General features: G+C 39.9%; 1 protein-coding gene across 1 annotated transcript in view; it reads right to left on the reverse strand.

Moving 5' to 3' along the window:
- Positions 1-201: 201 nt before the first annotated feature.
- LOC128642006 (uncharacterized) overlaps positions 202-16,172 on the reverse strand; it is a 238,353-nt gene continuing 222,382 nt past the window's right edge. Inside the window, exon 14 of the mRNA XM_053694643.1 lies at positions 202-723. Within this exon, the coding sequence (XP_053550618.1) occupies positions 660-723 (64 nt within the window). The 3' untranslated portion in view covers positions 202-659. The remainder of the gene's footprint in view (positions 724-16,172) is intronic.

The raw sequence follows: 16,172 nt of genomic DNA on the forward strand, positions 1-16,172 counted from the left end.
CGGTAGTTTATTTTACAGTGGAAACCTGGAGAGACTTCACTATGGAGGTACTGGATAGTATGGGGTGTGGTTCTTGTTAAGTATGGTACCGTTACCATTACGGGGAACCATCACTGAGCCTGAAGGGATCAACTTGCTACAACAAAAGCATCATTACGTAACTTCAGTACTGCAGTGGCGTGATAAGAAGCACAGCGCCTGTTAGATCAATTGTTTATACGTAATATCATGATACACACAAACACAATGCAAATAGCTCATTATCATGTTGCTATTAGAGTATAAGGAGGCTCTAAATTTGCCAACGTAGAGTTTTAACCCTTGGGGCTATACTAAAAACCCTTAAAGCCCCTTTTTTTTGTTACCTGGTCATGAATTTCAATCTTTAATTTGCAGTATTTCGATAAAGGATTACAGAACTTTTGTTCTCAAATTCCAGCAAACCATATAAAGAAAGTTTTTGTAATACAATTGTAAATTGAGAATGGTTTCACAGCATTAACAAGGACACAGGTTTTTAAATCTTAATCAGCACCATGCACCTAATACTGTAGCATTACAAGAATTAATCTGCATGACGTTGGATTTTTTTTCTCCATACAGAGACAGTAAGTGAGAGCCACGCTCTGCAGTTCTCAGCTCTTCCTTCAACTTCACTGTTAAAAGTCCATTGTCAGCTCTTGATGTTGGTTCATTTCTATGGTGGTGTAATTCTGAGGGCGTCTGAAATGTAAAAAATGTGAACAATGAGATATAATAAATATATATATATATATACACACACACACATATATATATATATATATACACACACACATATATATATATTTTTTTTCATTTATGGCTTTGGGATTTATAATCAACATTGTATATACAGTAGGTGTTCTTTGTTCATATATGTATATTTTGTACATAAACTCATTTACCTTACACCACAAAAAAATATATTTATATATACAGTATATATATATATATATATATATATATATATATATATATATAAAGAAGTGCACTCACAGGAACGAACAACCAGCTCAATACCATTGTTAGCCTGTTTTATGGCGATTTACCACCTGGGTGCAACTTCTTTTAGCCCAGCAATGCTTTTCACAGAGTATAACTTTCCTGTAGCATATCAGCCTGATCCCCCCTATTACGGTCAGTCCAGCGCCGAAATACCAGGCAATTCCTCTCTGAACAAGGAACACAGCAACCCCAGACAATCGTTTCGGCCTTCATTGGGCCTCATCAGTGAGGTGTAGCCATATTCCTCTAAGCACACTGAGCAAGGAGTCCATGTCTGGTTGCCCCTTTTTCCCATATTGAGACTAAATACATACAGAGAGAAGTTCACTCACAGGAACGAACAACTGGCTCAATGAAGGCCGAAATGATCATCTGGGGTTGCTATGTTCCTTGTTCAGAGAGGAATTGCCTGGTATTTTGGTGCTGGACTGACCGTAATAGGCGGGATCAGACTGATAGGCTAAAAGAAGTTGCACCCAGGTGGTAAATCGCCATAGACTACGCTAACAATGGTATTGAGCTGGTTGTTCGTTCCTGTGAGTGTGCTTCTCTCTGTGTGTATTTAGACTCCCTATGGGAAAAAGGGGAAACCAGACGTGGACTCCTTGCTCTGTGTGTGTGTGTATATGTGTGTATATATATAAATATAAATATATATATATATATATATACACATACATACATATATACATATACATACATACATACATACATATATACACATATACTGTAGCTGAGAGCTTGTGAGCGAGTGCTGGACTTTATGTGTGTGCTGCAGTATATATATATATATATATATATATATATATATATATATATACATATATATACAGTTGTATGCAAAAGTTTAGGCACCCCTGACAATTTCCATGATTTTCATTTATAAATAATTGGGTGTTTGGATCAGCAATTTCATTTTGATCTATCAAATAACTGAAGGACACAGTAATATTTCAGTAGTGAAATTAGGTTAATTGGATTAACAGAAAATGTGCAATATGCATCAAAACAAAATTAGACAGGTGCATAAATTTGGGCACCCCAACAGAAATATTGCATCAATATTTAGTAGAGCCTCCTTTAGCAGAAATAACAGCCTCTAGACGCTCCCTATAGCCTGTAATGGGTGTCTGGATCATTCCTTTGATGGTTGCGAGCATGGACACCCCGCTTCAAATCACCCCACAGATTTTCAATGATATTCAGGTCTGGGGACTGGGATGACCATTCCAGAACATTGTACTTGTTCCTCTGCATAAATGCCAGAGTAGATTTTGAGCAGTGTTTTGGGTCGTTGTCTTGTTGAAATATCCAGCCCCGGCGTAACTTCAACTTTGTGACTGATTTCTCAACATTATTCTCAAGTATCTGCTGATATTGAGTGGAATCCATGCGACCCTCAACTTTAACAAGATTCCCAGTACCGGCACTGGCCACACAGCCCCACAGCATGATGGAACATCCACTACATTTTACTGTGGGTAGCAAGTGTTTGTCTTGGAACGCTGTGTTCTTTTGCTGCCATACATAATGCCCCTTGTTATGACCAAATAACTCAATCTTTGTTTCATCAGTCCACAGCACCTTCTTCCAAAATGAAGCTGGCTTGTCCAAATGTGCGTTTGCATACCTCAAGCGACTCTGTTTGTGGAGTGTGTGCAGAAAAGGCTTCTGCCGCATCACTCTCCCATACAGCTTCTCCTTGTGCAGTGTGCTGAATTGTTGACCGATGCACAGTGACACCATCTGCAGCAAGATGTTGTAGGTCTTTGGAGGTGGTCTGTGGGCTGTTTTTGACCGTTCTCACCATCCTTTGCCGCCCTGATATTTTACTTGGCCTGCCACTTCTGGCCTTAACAAGAACTGTGCCTGTGGTCTTGGCCACCTTAAATACCTTTTCTCATGATTGGATGCACCTGTCTATGAAGTTCAAGGCTTAATGAGCTCACCAAACCAATTGTGTGTTCCAATTCATCATTGCTAGGTAGTTACAGGTATTCAAATCAACAAAATGACAAGGGTGGCCAAATTTATGTACCTGTCTAATTTTCGTTTTGATGCATATTGCACATTTTCTGTTAATCCAATAAACCTCATTTCACTACTGAAATATTACTGTGTCCTTCAGTTATTTGATAAATCAAAATGAAATTGCTGATCCAAACACCCAATTATATATACATATATACAAACACATACAGGTATACAGCGGGTTAGGGACCGGAGCACTGCTGTAAAGTGAAAACCGCCTTAAAGTGAAACAAGGCAGTTTTAGCTTTCTTTTCACTTGCCAGTGTGTTTAAAAACTTAAAAACATGTTCTAACTAACATATATTAGGGTTGCAATAGTGCTAAGTTTAGTTAAACACTAGCAAAGCACAGTATTCAATAAATACTGTACCTGTAAAATAGTGACAATTACTGTAGTAAAATTTGCCACGTTACAACACTGAGACACAGATTGCACTGTAAATGCTGTAAACAGAGTGAACTACGCATAACAAAATGGTGCCAGTCAATTTTCTCGCAATCTCACAAAGATTACAGCACTGTTTCAAAATCCTTGGAGGTTGAACTTCAGCTCCACAAGGCGCTGTATTAGCGAAGCGCTGTAAAGTGAAGCACTGTAAAGTGAGGTATACCTGTATATCTCTTTTTAAATACAATGTGTGAAGATACCAAATATTTTATGAACCAAGTTTTAAGTCCAGGGCTTAACTTTTGACATGGGAAACAACTGGGCGATCTGACGACAAGGTTGAATAGTGCAAGATTTGAGCGGTTTGTAGGCAGAGCTTGTGTGAAAAGGAAGTGCCTGACTGCTAGAGTGATCTGGGCATGAGTTGTTAAACTACAAATGCTGCTGCACTGATTATCTAACAATTACAGTATTAGGTAGGACATACAAGTAGGGGGCAGGACTGTGGGATTTGAGAGTACCCACACTATGCATGAGATTTGGAAGGCAGTTGAAGATAAAGATAGCCCTGTGCTGCAAGATACAACATAAGATTATAAAACTGTTAGTCACTTTCTCCTAGATTACAAAAAACAAACTACTGATTTTAAAATCTACACTGTTTATCTGTAATAAGCCTCATCTGTTCCAAGTAAAACAAAAAATAAAATAAAATTGCTTTACCTTACACATCAAAGTTTTTTTTTTTAAAAAATCAGTTTTTGCTGAAATAACAAAACACTTTTTGATCTTATGCTTGTAGGGCATGTAACTATACCAATAGAGGTGATGAGTCATCTTTATCAACCAGGTAGCTTTGTATAGTCATGGACTTGCTATTAGTTGCAAAATAAAACTAAACAACTTGATCTTATCCATTCATTGAAGAAAAAAATAATTCAGTTAGAACATCCAATTAAAAAAACAAAACTATAATATGGGGGCGGAGTTTGGCCATGCAAGAACATGGCCACGCAGTGCTGAAGCTCTGGAGTTTTTTTCCTCTACCAACCCCATAAAGCACTCCTACAACGCTAATAAGGAGATTAAACTAAAGACATGATTTTTTTAGAGCATGAGGTTCAACGGCTGAGAACAGCAAGACACGCAGCGTGACAATCGCGGATCTGACATACCAAGGGTACTGCGGCAAAACCGCTACTTCCATCGATATCAGGAAGAGCCCAGACACCCTGCTCACCAAGCACGGCTCCTAGAGCCATTTACAGAAAAAACGGAGCTCTGGCACATAGATGGGTCGAAGTTATACAGCCGACAACCGATTTCCGGAGATAGCATTCGCGCTGCTGATTACACAACTCTTCCCTTAGGCAAGATCCAACAACACCGGATCGAACTTTGGAAATTCCTTGACTTCTTCTAAGCCACTCATCCCCAAGAAACAACTCCCATACTCGCGCATCACACATTTACAACTCGCGACAGGAGCCGAAAAACTTGAAGCAAGAAGTAGGAGAGTCTAACACAGCTACGGCCTAGCGAGGCCTAATAGAGCCAGATACGTTATAACATAAATACACCACTATAAGAGCTAATATACCTCACCTCAGGTACACATCTCTAGCACATCTAGCCCACATAAGTGTGGCACCTAACTGTATATTTGACAGTGAACAATTTTGAACATTGTACTTTAGACACCATCTCTGACAGAGGGACACTTTATATACACACTGCACAAATTATCTCTACACACCTGTGGAAAATATTGTTGCCAATTTAATACTAAAGGGATACTTTCATAAAAATTGGAAAAAATCAACAGAGAGCAACGTATTTATATATCAGAACTCTTCTGACTAAGCAGTGAATTACTTTATAATAATTATAACCGTATTAAATGCTTTCTCCTTTGTCTCTTATAATGGCCACTAAGAAACCAAATAAATCTGATAAAACTGCTAAACCTAATGCAACTACACCTACAATGAATACCTTCTTTGCAACCTCTGAGCAACATACAAAAGAAGCCATCACTCCCCAACCAGAAGCTACTCAAGCAACATCAAAACCAACAACATATCCCGCTCCTTATCCTCAGGAGCAACTGACTGCAATACAAGCAACAATAGATAAATTGCGGTCCAAAACGGACGTTGCCGACCTTAAGACGTTCATTAAAACAGAGATCTCCTCTATCAAAACAGACATTAATGAATTGGGTGCCAGATTGGAAACCCTGGAGGAAGGTCAAGAAAATCTAAATACCATAGTCTCCTCCACTAACAGCTGCCTATCACAACATGACTCCCTAATAACATCATTGCAAGACAAAGTTGAAGACCTTGAGAATAGGTCCAGAAGGAATAACTTGCGCATACAAGGCATACCTGAAGAAGTATCCCCAGAAGCTATTACACCTTACTTGCTTAAGCTATTTAACTCTATCCTTAAGCCTACACAATTGACAGATGTCTCTATAGAATGAGCACATAGAGCACAAAGACCTTGTCCCCCTCCATCTGCACCACACAGAGACGTAATAGTTACATTTCTTCATTTTAAAGATAAAGAGGCTCTCTGGACAGAACACAAGAGCCACTTCTTCCAAGATCTATGTCCTGCAACCATCGAAAAAAGAAGAGAACTGAAATATATCACCACCACACTCCAAGAACACAAAATAAAATATAAATGGGGCTTTCCATGCAGGAAAATCACTCATATACAAAGATCCGGAAGATTTACCAACCACCTCCAAAAGTCTGAATATTAACTTTATTCCACCAACACCTATTAGGAATGATCCAAATGACAATGGATCTCAGATCTCCCACACCACAACTCAACAACAACAATGGAACACGATCGAAAAGAAGAAAGAGAAAAACTCCAACTGCAACTAAAGAGGACAAGCTTACCTGAAAAGACTATTCCCTTTACTAGAACAGTAACCATTTTTTTGGATCACAGGTGGAATCCTTATTTCTAAGGACATTCTGAGATTATAACAGGTAAAAATCTAATTAATACTACTGAGAGGAGTAAGAAGAGACTTACTCTTAATAAGAATACACACTATAACACTATTAGGAAATAATTTTAAAACCACTCTTAAAGGGACACTGTACCCAAAATTTTTCTTTTGTAATTCAGAAAGAGCATGCAATTTTAAGCAACTTTCTAATTTACTCCTATTACCAATTTTTCTTTGTTCTCTTGCTATCATTATTTGAAAAAGAAGGAATCTACACTTTTTTTTGGTTTCAGTACTCTGGACAGCACTTTTTTTATTGGTGGATGGATTTATCCACCAATCAGCAAGGACAACCCAGGTTGTTCACCAAAATGGGCAGGCATCTAAACTTACATTCTTGCATTTCAAATAAAGATACCAAGAGAATGAAGAAAATTTGATAATAGGAGTAAATTAGAAAGTTGCTTAAATTTTCATGCTCAATCTGAATCATGAAAGAAAATTTTTGGGTACAGTGTCCCTTTAAGTAACCTTCTGTAGTAAAAGTCAGTATGTATACCTATGGTATTTCAGATCTGGAACATAGATTGGAGCTACATAAAACGTTCAATTAATGTTACTGAAATTAAGTCTATAAGTGTATATAGGCCTCATGCGGTTTAAAGATTTATCAGTATCTGTCCGGTTATAGGTCAACAAGAGAATAACTGTATTATTTCTTAAATGATAGATAACCCTATTGTTCCCTATATAGTAACAGGGGTATCTATAAGGCAATTTACAAATGGTTATAGTTTATTTCTGTTCTCAATGCAACATTGTAGTAAGGGTTGATTTTTTAATTTATACTGTACTGTGATTGTAGTACTTAGGTTGTTTTAATAGATGCCCTTAGTATTATTAGACAGAATACCATATATCTGCAGCATTTTTCACCCTGGTTCAGTAAAGCTATCGTTGTATTATGATAAAGTAATTTTTATTATTTTGTAACAAAGGTATAATAACAGAAAAAGTGTAAAAGAAAAATAAATCAAGAGAACAAAAATCCTGGTTCTCTAAAGTTACATAGTAATTAAGACAATACAAAATACATATCTATAAATCGTTCGATTACTGAGTCATAGCTTGTGGAGCCGCTTTTACAGGAGAATTTTAATAGCGTCATGCATTGTGGGACAAAAGTCCTTATAGTATAGATTCTCATGTTTGAGCTATCGTTGTATTATGTTTTGTAGTGTTGATAATCACAGGAAGCTTAATGCCTTTTGTCGTATCGGTTATTACAAGGTTATTACATACAGTATCTGCAGTCAGGTTGTGTCATTTCGCTTATGTTACTATTATGGAGTCGTATGTTATTTATTAAATAAATTGCTCTCACTGTAATTATATCTCTCTGGTAATTATAATAGAGTTCGGTATCTGAGATGATACCAATAGGGTTAATTCACATGCAGAAACTAAAGAAGAAATAGGAGAAGCGCAAAGCAACTTGAAAAATTTATTAAGGATGGATAAAATAACAACACCTAGGCCTAGATTTGGAGTTCGGCGGTAGCCGTCAAAACCAGCGTTAGAGGCTCCTAACGCTGGTTTTGGCCGCCCGCTGGTATTTGGAGTCAGTGATTAAAGGGTCTAACGCTCACTTTTCAGCCGCGACTTTTCCATACCGCAGATCCCCCTACGCCATTTGCGTACCCTATCTTTTCAATGGGATCTTTCTAACGCTGGTATTTAGAGTCGTTTCTGAAGTGAGCGTTAGAGCTCTAACGACAAAATTCCAGCCGCCTGAAAATAGCAGGAGTTAAGAGCTTTCTGGCTAACGCCGGTTCATAAAGCTCTTAACTACTGTACCCTAAAGTACACTAACACCCATAAACTACCTATGTACCCCTAAACCGAGCTCCCCCCACATCGCCGCCACTCGATTAAAATTTTTAACCCCTAATCTGCCGACCGCCACCTACGTTATACTTATGTACCCCTAATCTGCTGCCCCTAACCCCGCCGACCCCTGTATTACATTTATTAACCCCTAACCTGCCCCCCACAACGTCGCCGCCAGCTACTTAAAATAATTAACCCCTAATCTTCCGACCGCAAAGCGCCGCCACCTACGTTATCCCTATGTACCCCTAATCTGCTACCCCTAACACCGCCGACCCCTATATTATATTTATTAACCCCTAATCTGCCCCCCTCAACGTCGCCGACACCTGCCTACACTTATTAACCCCTAATCTGCCGAGCGGACCTGAGCGCTACTATAATAAAGTTATTAACCCCTAACCCGCCTCACTAACCCTATCATAAATAGTATTAACCCCTAATCTGCCCTCCCTAACATCGCCGACACCTACCTTCAATTATTAACCCCTAATCTGCCGAGCGGACCTCACCGCTACTATAATAAATGTATTAACCCCTAAAGCTAAGTCTAACCCTAATACTAACACCCCCCTAAGTTAAATATAATTTACATCTAACGAAATTAATTAACTCTTATTAAATAACTTATTCCTATTTAAAGCTAAATACTTACCTGTAAAATAAATCCTAATATAGCTACAATATAAATTATAATTATATTATAGCTATTTTAGGATTAATATTTATTTTACAGGCAACTTTTTAATTATTTTAAACAGGTACAATAGCTATTAAATAGTTAAGAACTATTTAATAGTTACCTAGTTAAAATAATAACAAATTTACCTGTAAAATAAATCCTAACCTAAGATATAATTAAACCTAACACTACCCTATCAATAAATTAATTAAATAAACTACCTACAATTACCTACAATTAACCTAACACTACACTATCAATAAATTAATTAAACACAATTCCTACAAATAAATACAATTAACTAAACTATCTAAAGTACAAAAAATAAAAAAGAACTAAGTTACAAAAAATAATAAAATATTTACAAACATAAGAAAAATATTACAACAATTTTAAACTAATTACACCTACTCTAAGCCCCCTAATAAAATAACAAAGCCCCCCAAAATAAAAAATTCCCTACCCTATTCTAAATTAAAAAAGTTACAAGCTCTTTTACCTTACCAGCCCTGAACAGGGCCCTTTGCGGGGCATGCCCCAAGGATTTCAGCTCTTTTGCCTGTAAAAAAAAACATACCATACCCCCCCCCCAACATTACAACCCACCACCCACATACCCCTAATCTAACCCAAACCCCCCTTAAATAAACCTAACACTAAGCCCCTGAAGATCTTCCTACCTTGTCTTCACCATACCAGGTTCACCGATCCGTCCTGGCTCCAACATCTTCATCCAACCCAAGCGGGGGTTGGCGATCCATCATCCGGTGCTGAAGAGGTCCAGAAGAGGCTCCAAAGTCTTCCTCCTATCCGGCAAGAAGAGGACATCCGGACCGGCAAACATCTTCTCCAAGCGGCATCTTCAATCTTCTTCCATCCGGTGCGGAGCGGGTCCATCTTGAGGCAGGCGACGCGGATCCATCCTCTTCTTCCGTTGTCTCCCGACGAATGACGGTTCCTTTAAGGGACGTCATCCAAGATGGCGTCCCTCGAATTCCGATTGGCTGATAGGATTCTATCAGCCAATCGGAATTAAGGTAGGAATATTCTGATTGGCTGATGGAATCAGCCAATCAGAATCAAGTTCAATCTGATTGGCTGATCCAATCAGCCAATCAGATTGAGCTCGCATTCTATTGGCTGTTCCGATCAGCCAATAGAATGCGAGCTCAATCTGATTGGCTGATTGGATCAGCCAATCGGATTGAACTTGATTCTGATTGGCTGATTCCATCAGCCAATCAGAAAATTCCTACCTTAATTCCGATTGGCTGATAGAATCCTATCAGCCAATCGGAATTCGAGGGACGCCATCTTGGATGACGTCCCTTAAAGGAACCGTCATTCGTCGGGAGACAACGGAAGAAGAGGATGGATCCGCGTCGCCTGCTTCAAGATGGACCCGCTCCGCACCGGATGGAAGAAGATTGAAGATGCCGCTTGGAGAAGATGTTTGCCGGTCCGGATGTCCTCTTCCTGCCGGATAGGAGGAAGACTTTGGAGCCTCTTCTGGACCTCTTCAGCACCGGATGATGGATCGCCAACCCCCGCTTGGGTTGGATGAAGATGTTGGAGCCAGGACGGATCGGTGAACCTGGTATGGTAAAGACAAGGTAGGAAGATCTTCAGGGGCTTAGTGTTAGGTTTATTTAAGGGGGGTTTGGGTTAGATTAGGGGTATGTGGGTGGTGGGTTGTAATGTTGGGGGGGGTATGGTATGTTTTTTTTTACAGGCAAAAGAGCTGAAATCCTTGGGGCATGCCCCGCAAAGGGCCCTGTTCAGGGCTGGTAAGGTAAAAGAGCTTGTAACTTTTTTAATTTAGAATAGGGTAGGGAATTTTTTATTTTGGGGGGCTTTGTTATTTTATTAGGGGGCTTAGAGTAGGTGTAATTAGTTTAAAATTGTTGTAATATTTTTCTTATGTTTGTAAATATTTTATTATTTTTTGTAACTTAGTTCTTTTTTATTTTTTGTACTTTAGATAGTTTAGTTAATTGTATTTATTTGTAGGAATTGTGTTTAATTAATTTATTGATAGTGTAGTGTTAGGTTAATTGTAGGTAATTGTAGGTAGTTTATTTAATTAATTTATTGATAGGGTAGTGTTAGGTTTAATTATATCTTAGGTTAGGATTTATTTTACAGGTAAATTTGTTATTATTTTAACTAGGTAACTATTAAATAGTTCTTAACTATTTAATAGCTATTGTACCTGGTTAAAATAATTAAAAAGTTGCCTGTAAAATAAATATTAATCCTAAAATAGCTATAATATAATTATAATTTATATTGTAGCTATATTAGGATTTATTTTACAGGTAAGTATTTAGCTTTAAATAGGAATAAGTTATTTAATAAGAGTTAATTAATTTCGTTAGATGTAAATTATATTTAACTTAGGGGGGTGTTAGTATTAGGGTTAGACTTAGCTTTAGGGGTTAATACATTTATTATAGTAGCGGTGAGGTCCGCTCGGCAGATTAGGGGTTAATAATTGAAGGTAGGTGTCGGCGATGTTAGGGAGGGCAGATTAGGGGTTAATACTATTTATGATAGGGTTAGTGAGGCGGATTAGGGGTTAATAACTTTATTATAGTAGCGCTCAGGTCCGCTCGGCAGATTAGGAGTTAATAAGTGTAGGCAGGTGTCGGCGACGTTGAGGGGGGCAGATTAGGGGTTAATAAATATAATATAGGGGTCGGCGATGTTAGGGCAGCAGATTAGGGGTACATAGGGATAACGCAGGTTGCGGCGGTGTACGGAGCGGCAGATTAGGGGTTAAAAAAAATATGCAGGTGTCAGCGATAGCGGGGGCGGCAGATTAGGGGTTAATAAGTGTAAGGTTAGGGGTGTTTAGACTCGGGGTACATGTTAGAGTGTTAGGTGCAGACGTAGGAAGTGTTTCCCCATAGGAAACAATGGGGCTGCGTTAGGAGCTGAACGCTGCTTTTTTGCAGGTGTTAGGTTTTTTTTCAGCTCAAACAGCCCCATTGTTTCCTATGGGAGAATCGTGCACGAGCACGTTTTTGAGGCCGGCCGCGTCCGTAAGCAACTCTGGTATCGAGAGTTGCATTTGCGGTAAAAATGCTCTACGCTCCTTTTTTGGAGCCTAACGCAGCATTTGATTAAACTCTCGATACCAGAGTTAAATTTATGGTGCGGCCAGAAAAAAGCCCGCGGAGCGTTAACAGCCCTTTTACCGCCGAACTCCAAATCTAGGCCATAGTAACTTACACAGAAGTAAGCTGTAAAATTCCCCCAGTCAATGCAGGATGAACCGCAACAGCAGTCTGATTCTCACTCGATACACTCTAATCTAAGGCTTAAAAAGGCATGGAGGGAGCGCCCTCTAATGTTCGGCATCAGATGCCGAACATTAGAGGGCGCTCCCTCCATGCCTTTTTAAGCCTTAGATTCCGTGTGTTAAATATTAAGTCTGTATTTTTTTGATACCCTTGAAAAAGTCCGGCCGAGACACGGACGAAACGCGTAGAGTTGTGGGACTTTTCTCTGGAAACTATCACTGACCGCCAGCAGTTTGTGGAGGCATTGCGCCTGAAGGGGGACGCTCCGGAATCCTCGTTATCCTTTGTGACGTCAGACGCCGGTCCTTTGTGGATCAGCGTGGTGGGAACTCAGACGCCGAGTGTATCGAGTGAGAATCAGACTGCTGTTGCGGTTCATCCTGCATTGACTGGGGGAATTTTACAGCTTACTTCTGTGTAAGTTACTATGTGTTGTTATTTTATCCATCCTTAATACATTTTTCAAGTTGCTTTGCGCTTCTCCTATTTCTTCTTTAGTTTCTATCTATGTCTGGGTGATTCCTGGGAATATCACCTAACGAGAGGCTGCATCATCTTGGAGTATCGTTGTGGACATTTTATTTTCTGCTATTCCTGTGGGACTTTGAACATATTCTCTAATGGACATTGGGTAACATTCTCATATATGTTTATAAACTTTTACATTTGTGGATATACTTTTTGGGAAACGCTAGGATCTGTGTGTTTCGTTACTTTTTTCAGAAGCTTTTAACCCCTTAACGACTGAGGACGTGCAGGGTACGTCCTCAGAAAAAAGGCAGTTAACGCCTGAGAACGTACCCTGCACGTCCTCAGTGTGGAAAGCAGCTGGAAGCGATCCTGCTCGCTTCCAGCTGCTTTCCGGTTATTGCAGTGATGCCTCGATATGGAGGCATCCTGCAATAACCTTTGTAAGCCATCCGGTGCAGAGAGAGCCACTCTGTGGCCCTCTCTGCACCGGAGATCGGTGGCTTACTGCGTTGGTGGGTGGGAGCCGGACAGGGAGGCGGGTGGCGGCCATCGATGGCCCTGGTTATGTGAAGGGGGGCGGGATCGTGGGCGGGGGTGGCTGGGGGTGCGCACGGGCGCGCGCGCGTGCACGGGAGGGTGGGGGCGGGCGCGTGCACGGGGAGGGAGCGGGTGGGAACCGCTACACTACAGAAAATTTTGAAAATTAAAAATGTTGAAAGTAAAAAACAAAACAAAAAACAAACGATCAGCAAGGTGGTGGGGGTTTGTCTGTGTGGGGGTGGGGGAAGCTACACTACAGAAAAGAAAAACAAAAAAAAAAGCACTTTTTATTGCACTTTTTATTGCAAACTGGGTACTGGCAGACAGCTGCCAGTACCCAAGATGGCCCCCAATAAGGCAGAGGGGAGGGTTAGAGAGCGGTTTTGGGGGGGATCAGGGAGGTTGGGGGCTAAGGGGGGGATCCTACACAGTAGCATATGTACATATGTTAAAAAAATTTTTTTTTTTTTAAAACCCCTTTTATTTTAGTACTGGTAGACTTTCTGCCAGTACTTAAGATGGCGGGGACAATTGTGGGGGAGGGAAGGGAAGGGAGCTGTTTGGGAGGGATCAGGGGGTGGGATGTGTCAGATGGGAGGCTGATCTCTACACTAAAGCTAAAATTAACCCTGCAAGCTCCCTACAAACTCCCTAATTAACCCCTTCACTGCTAGGCATAATACATGTGTGAGGCGCAGCAGGATTTAGCGGCCTTCTAATTACCAGAAAGCAACGCCAAAGTCATATATGTCTGCTATTTCTGAACAAAGGGGATCCCAGACAAGCATTTACAACCATTTGTGCCATAATTGCACAAGCTGTTTGTAAATGATTTCAGTGAGAAACCTAAAATTGTGAAAAATTTTAAGTTTTTTTTAATTTGATCGCATTTGGCGGTGAAATGGTGGCATGAAATATACCAAAATGTGCCTAGATCAATACTTGGGGTTGTCTACTACACTACACTAAAGCTAAAATTAACCCTACAAGCTCCCTAAAAGCTCCCTAATTAACCCCTTAACTGCTGGGCATAATACACTTGTGGTGCGCAGTGGCATTTAGCGGCCTTCTAATTACCAAAAAGCAACGCCAAAGCCATATATGTCTGCTATTTCTGAACAAAGGGGATGCCAGAGAAGAATTTACAACCATTTATGCCATAATTGCACAAGTTGTTTGTAAATAATTTCAGTGAGAAACCGAAAGTTTGTGAAAAAATTTGTGAAAAAGTGAACGATTTTTTGGATTTGATCGCATTTGGCGGTGAAATGGTGGTATGAAATATACCAAAATTGGCCTAGATCAATACTTTGGGATGTCTACTAAAAGAAAATATATACATGTCAAGGGATATTCAGGGATTCCTGAAAGATATCAGTGTTCTAATGTAACTAGCGCTAATTTTGGAAAAAAATGGTTTGGAAATAGCAAAGTGCTACTTGTATTTATGGCCCTATAACTTGCAAAAAAAGCAAAGAACATGTAAACATTGGGTATTTCTAAACTCAGGACAAAATTTAGAAACTATTTAGCATGGGTGTTTTTTGGTGGTTTTAGATATGTAACAGATTTTGGGGGTCAAAGCTAGAAAAAGTGTGTTTTTTTCCATTTTTCCTCATATTTTATCATTTTTTTTATAGTAAATTATAAGATATGATGAAAATAATGGTATCTTTAGAAAGTCCATTTAATGGCGAGAAAAACGGTATATAATATGTGTGGCTACAGTAAATGAGTAAGAAGAAAATTACAGCTAAACACAAACACTGCAAAAATGTAAAAATAGCCTTGGACCCAAACGGACAGAAATGGAAAAGTGCTGTGGTCATTAAGGGGTTAAGGACCTGTGCTTATTAGTTTATCCTCATTAGTTTACTGATATATTATCCCTGATACAATTTTTGTTGTATATATTTTTTCTGTATTGTGTGTTGTGTAGCGCTGACTGTTATTCTGTTTGTGTTAATTCACATGCAGTTGTTTAATCTGTTGAACCTTATGTATGGCTTCTCACAATTGCTTAATATCTCTGATACTAAGACGGTACTATATTAAATCTGGGGTATATAAAACAGAAATACCCCAGACTTCTTTCTGCCGGAGAAACTGGGACGATTACCCCGAGAGATGAGAGATCCCTCACACATCCCAGGAAGGTGTCTATCTTCTCTGGTTTTGAAGAGATGTTTGACAGGAGGAACCTGCCTCTGGGCGGATACGATTTGAAACCTATCCTGTACGCCTGGGCGAAGACCTCCAGGACCCAAAGGTCTGTAACGTCTCCCCTCCAGGCTCCCGCAAAAAGAGATAGTCTGTCCCCTACCTGGTTCAAGGACGGGTCGGGGGCCGCCCCTTCATGCCGACTTTGAATCTGCGGGCTTCTTAATCTGCTTGGACTTATTCCAAGAGTTTGCTGGCTTCCAAGATCCCTTGGATTGCTCTGATTTTGCGGAAGGCTGCTGACACTGAGACTTGTCTGCACGAAAGGGACAAAAAGTAGATCCCTTAGGTTTTGGCTTCCTTATCCTGAGGTAAGAAGGTGCCCTTGCCACCCATGAGTGTAGATATGATAGAATCCCGGCCCGGGCCAAACAAAACCTTCCCTTTGAATGGTAGGGAAAGCAAGCGAGACTTAGACGTCATGTCAGCAGACCACAATTTTAGCCACAGAGCCCTGCAAGCTAAAACAGAAAATCCTGACGTCTTAGCATTCAGGCGAATAATCTGCATGTTAGCATTAAGGCTTTGATTTGATCCAAAATCTCCTTGAGGGGGGTGTCCACCTCGAACATTGCTGATAGTGTGTCACACCAATAGGTAGCCGCACCAACCACCGCAGTGACAGCTGCCGCCGGTTGAAAA

This window comes from Bombina bombina, chromosome 11 (assembly GCF_027579735.1).
Source record: "Bombina bombina isolate aBomBom1 chromosome 11, aBomBom1.pri, whole genome shotgun sequence".
Taxonomy (NCBI): Eukaryota; Metazoa; Chordata; class Amphibia; order Anura; family Bombinatoridae; genus Bombina; species Bombina bombina.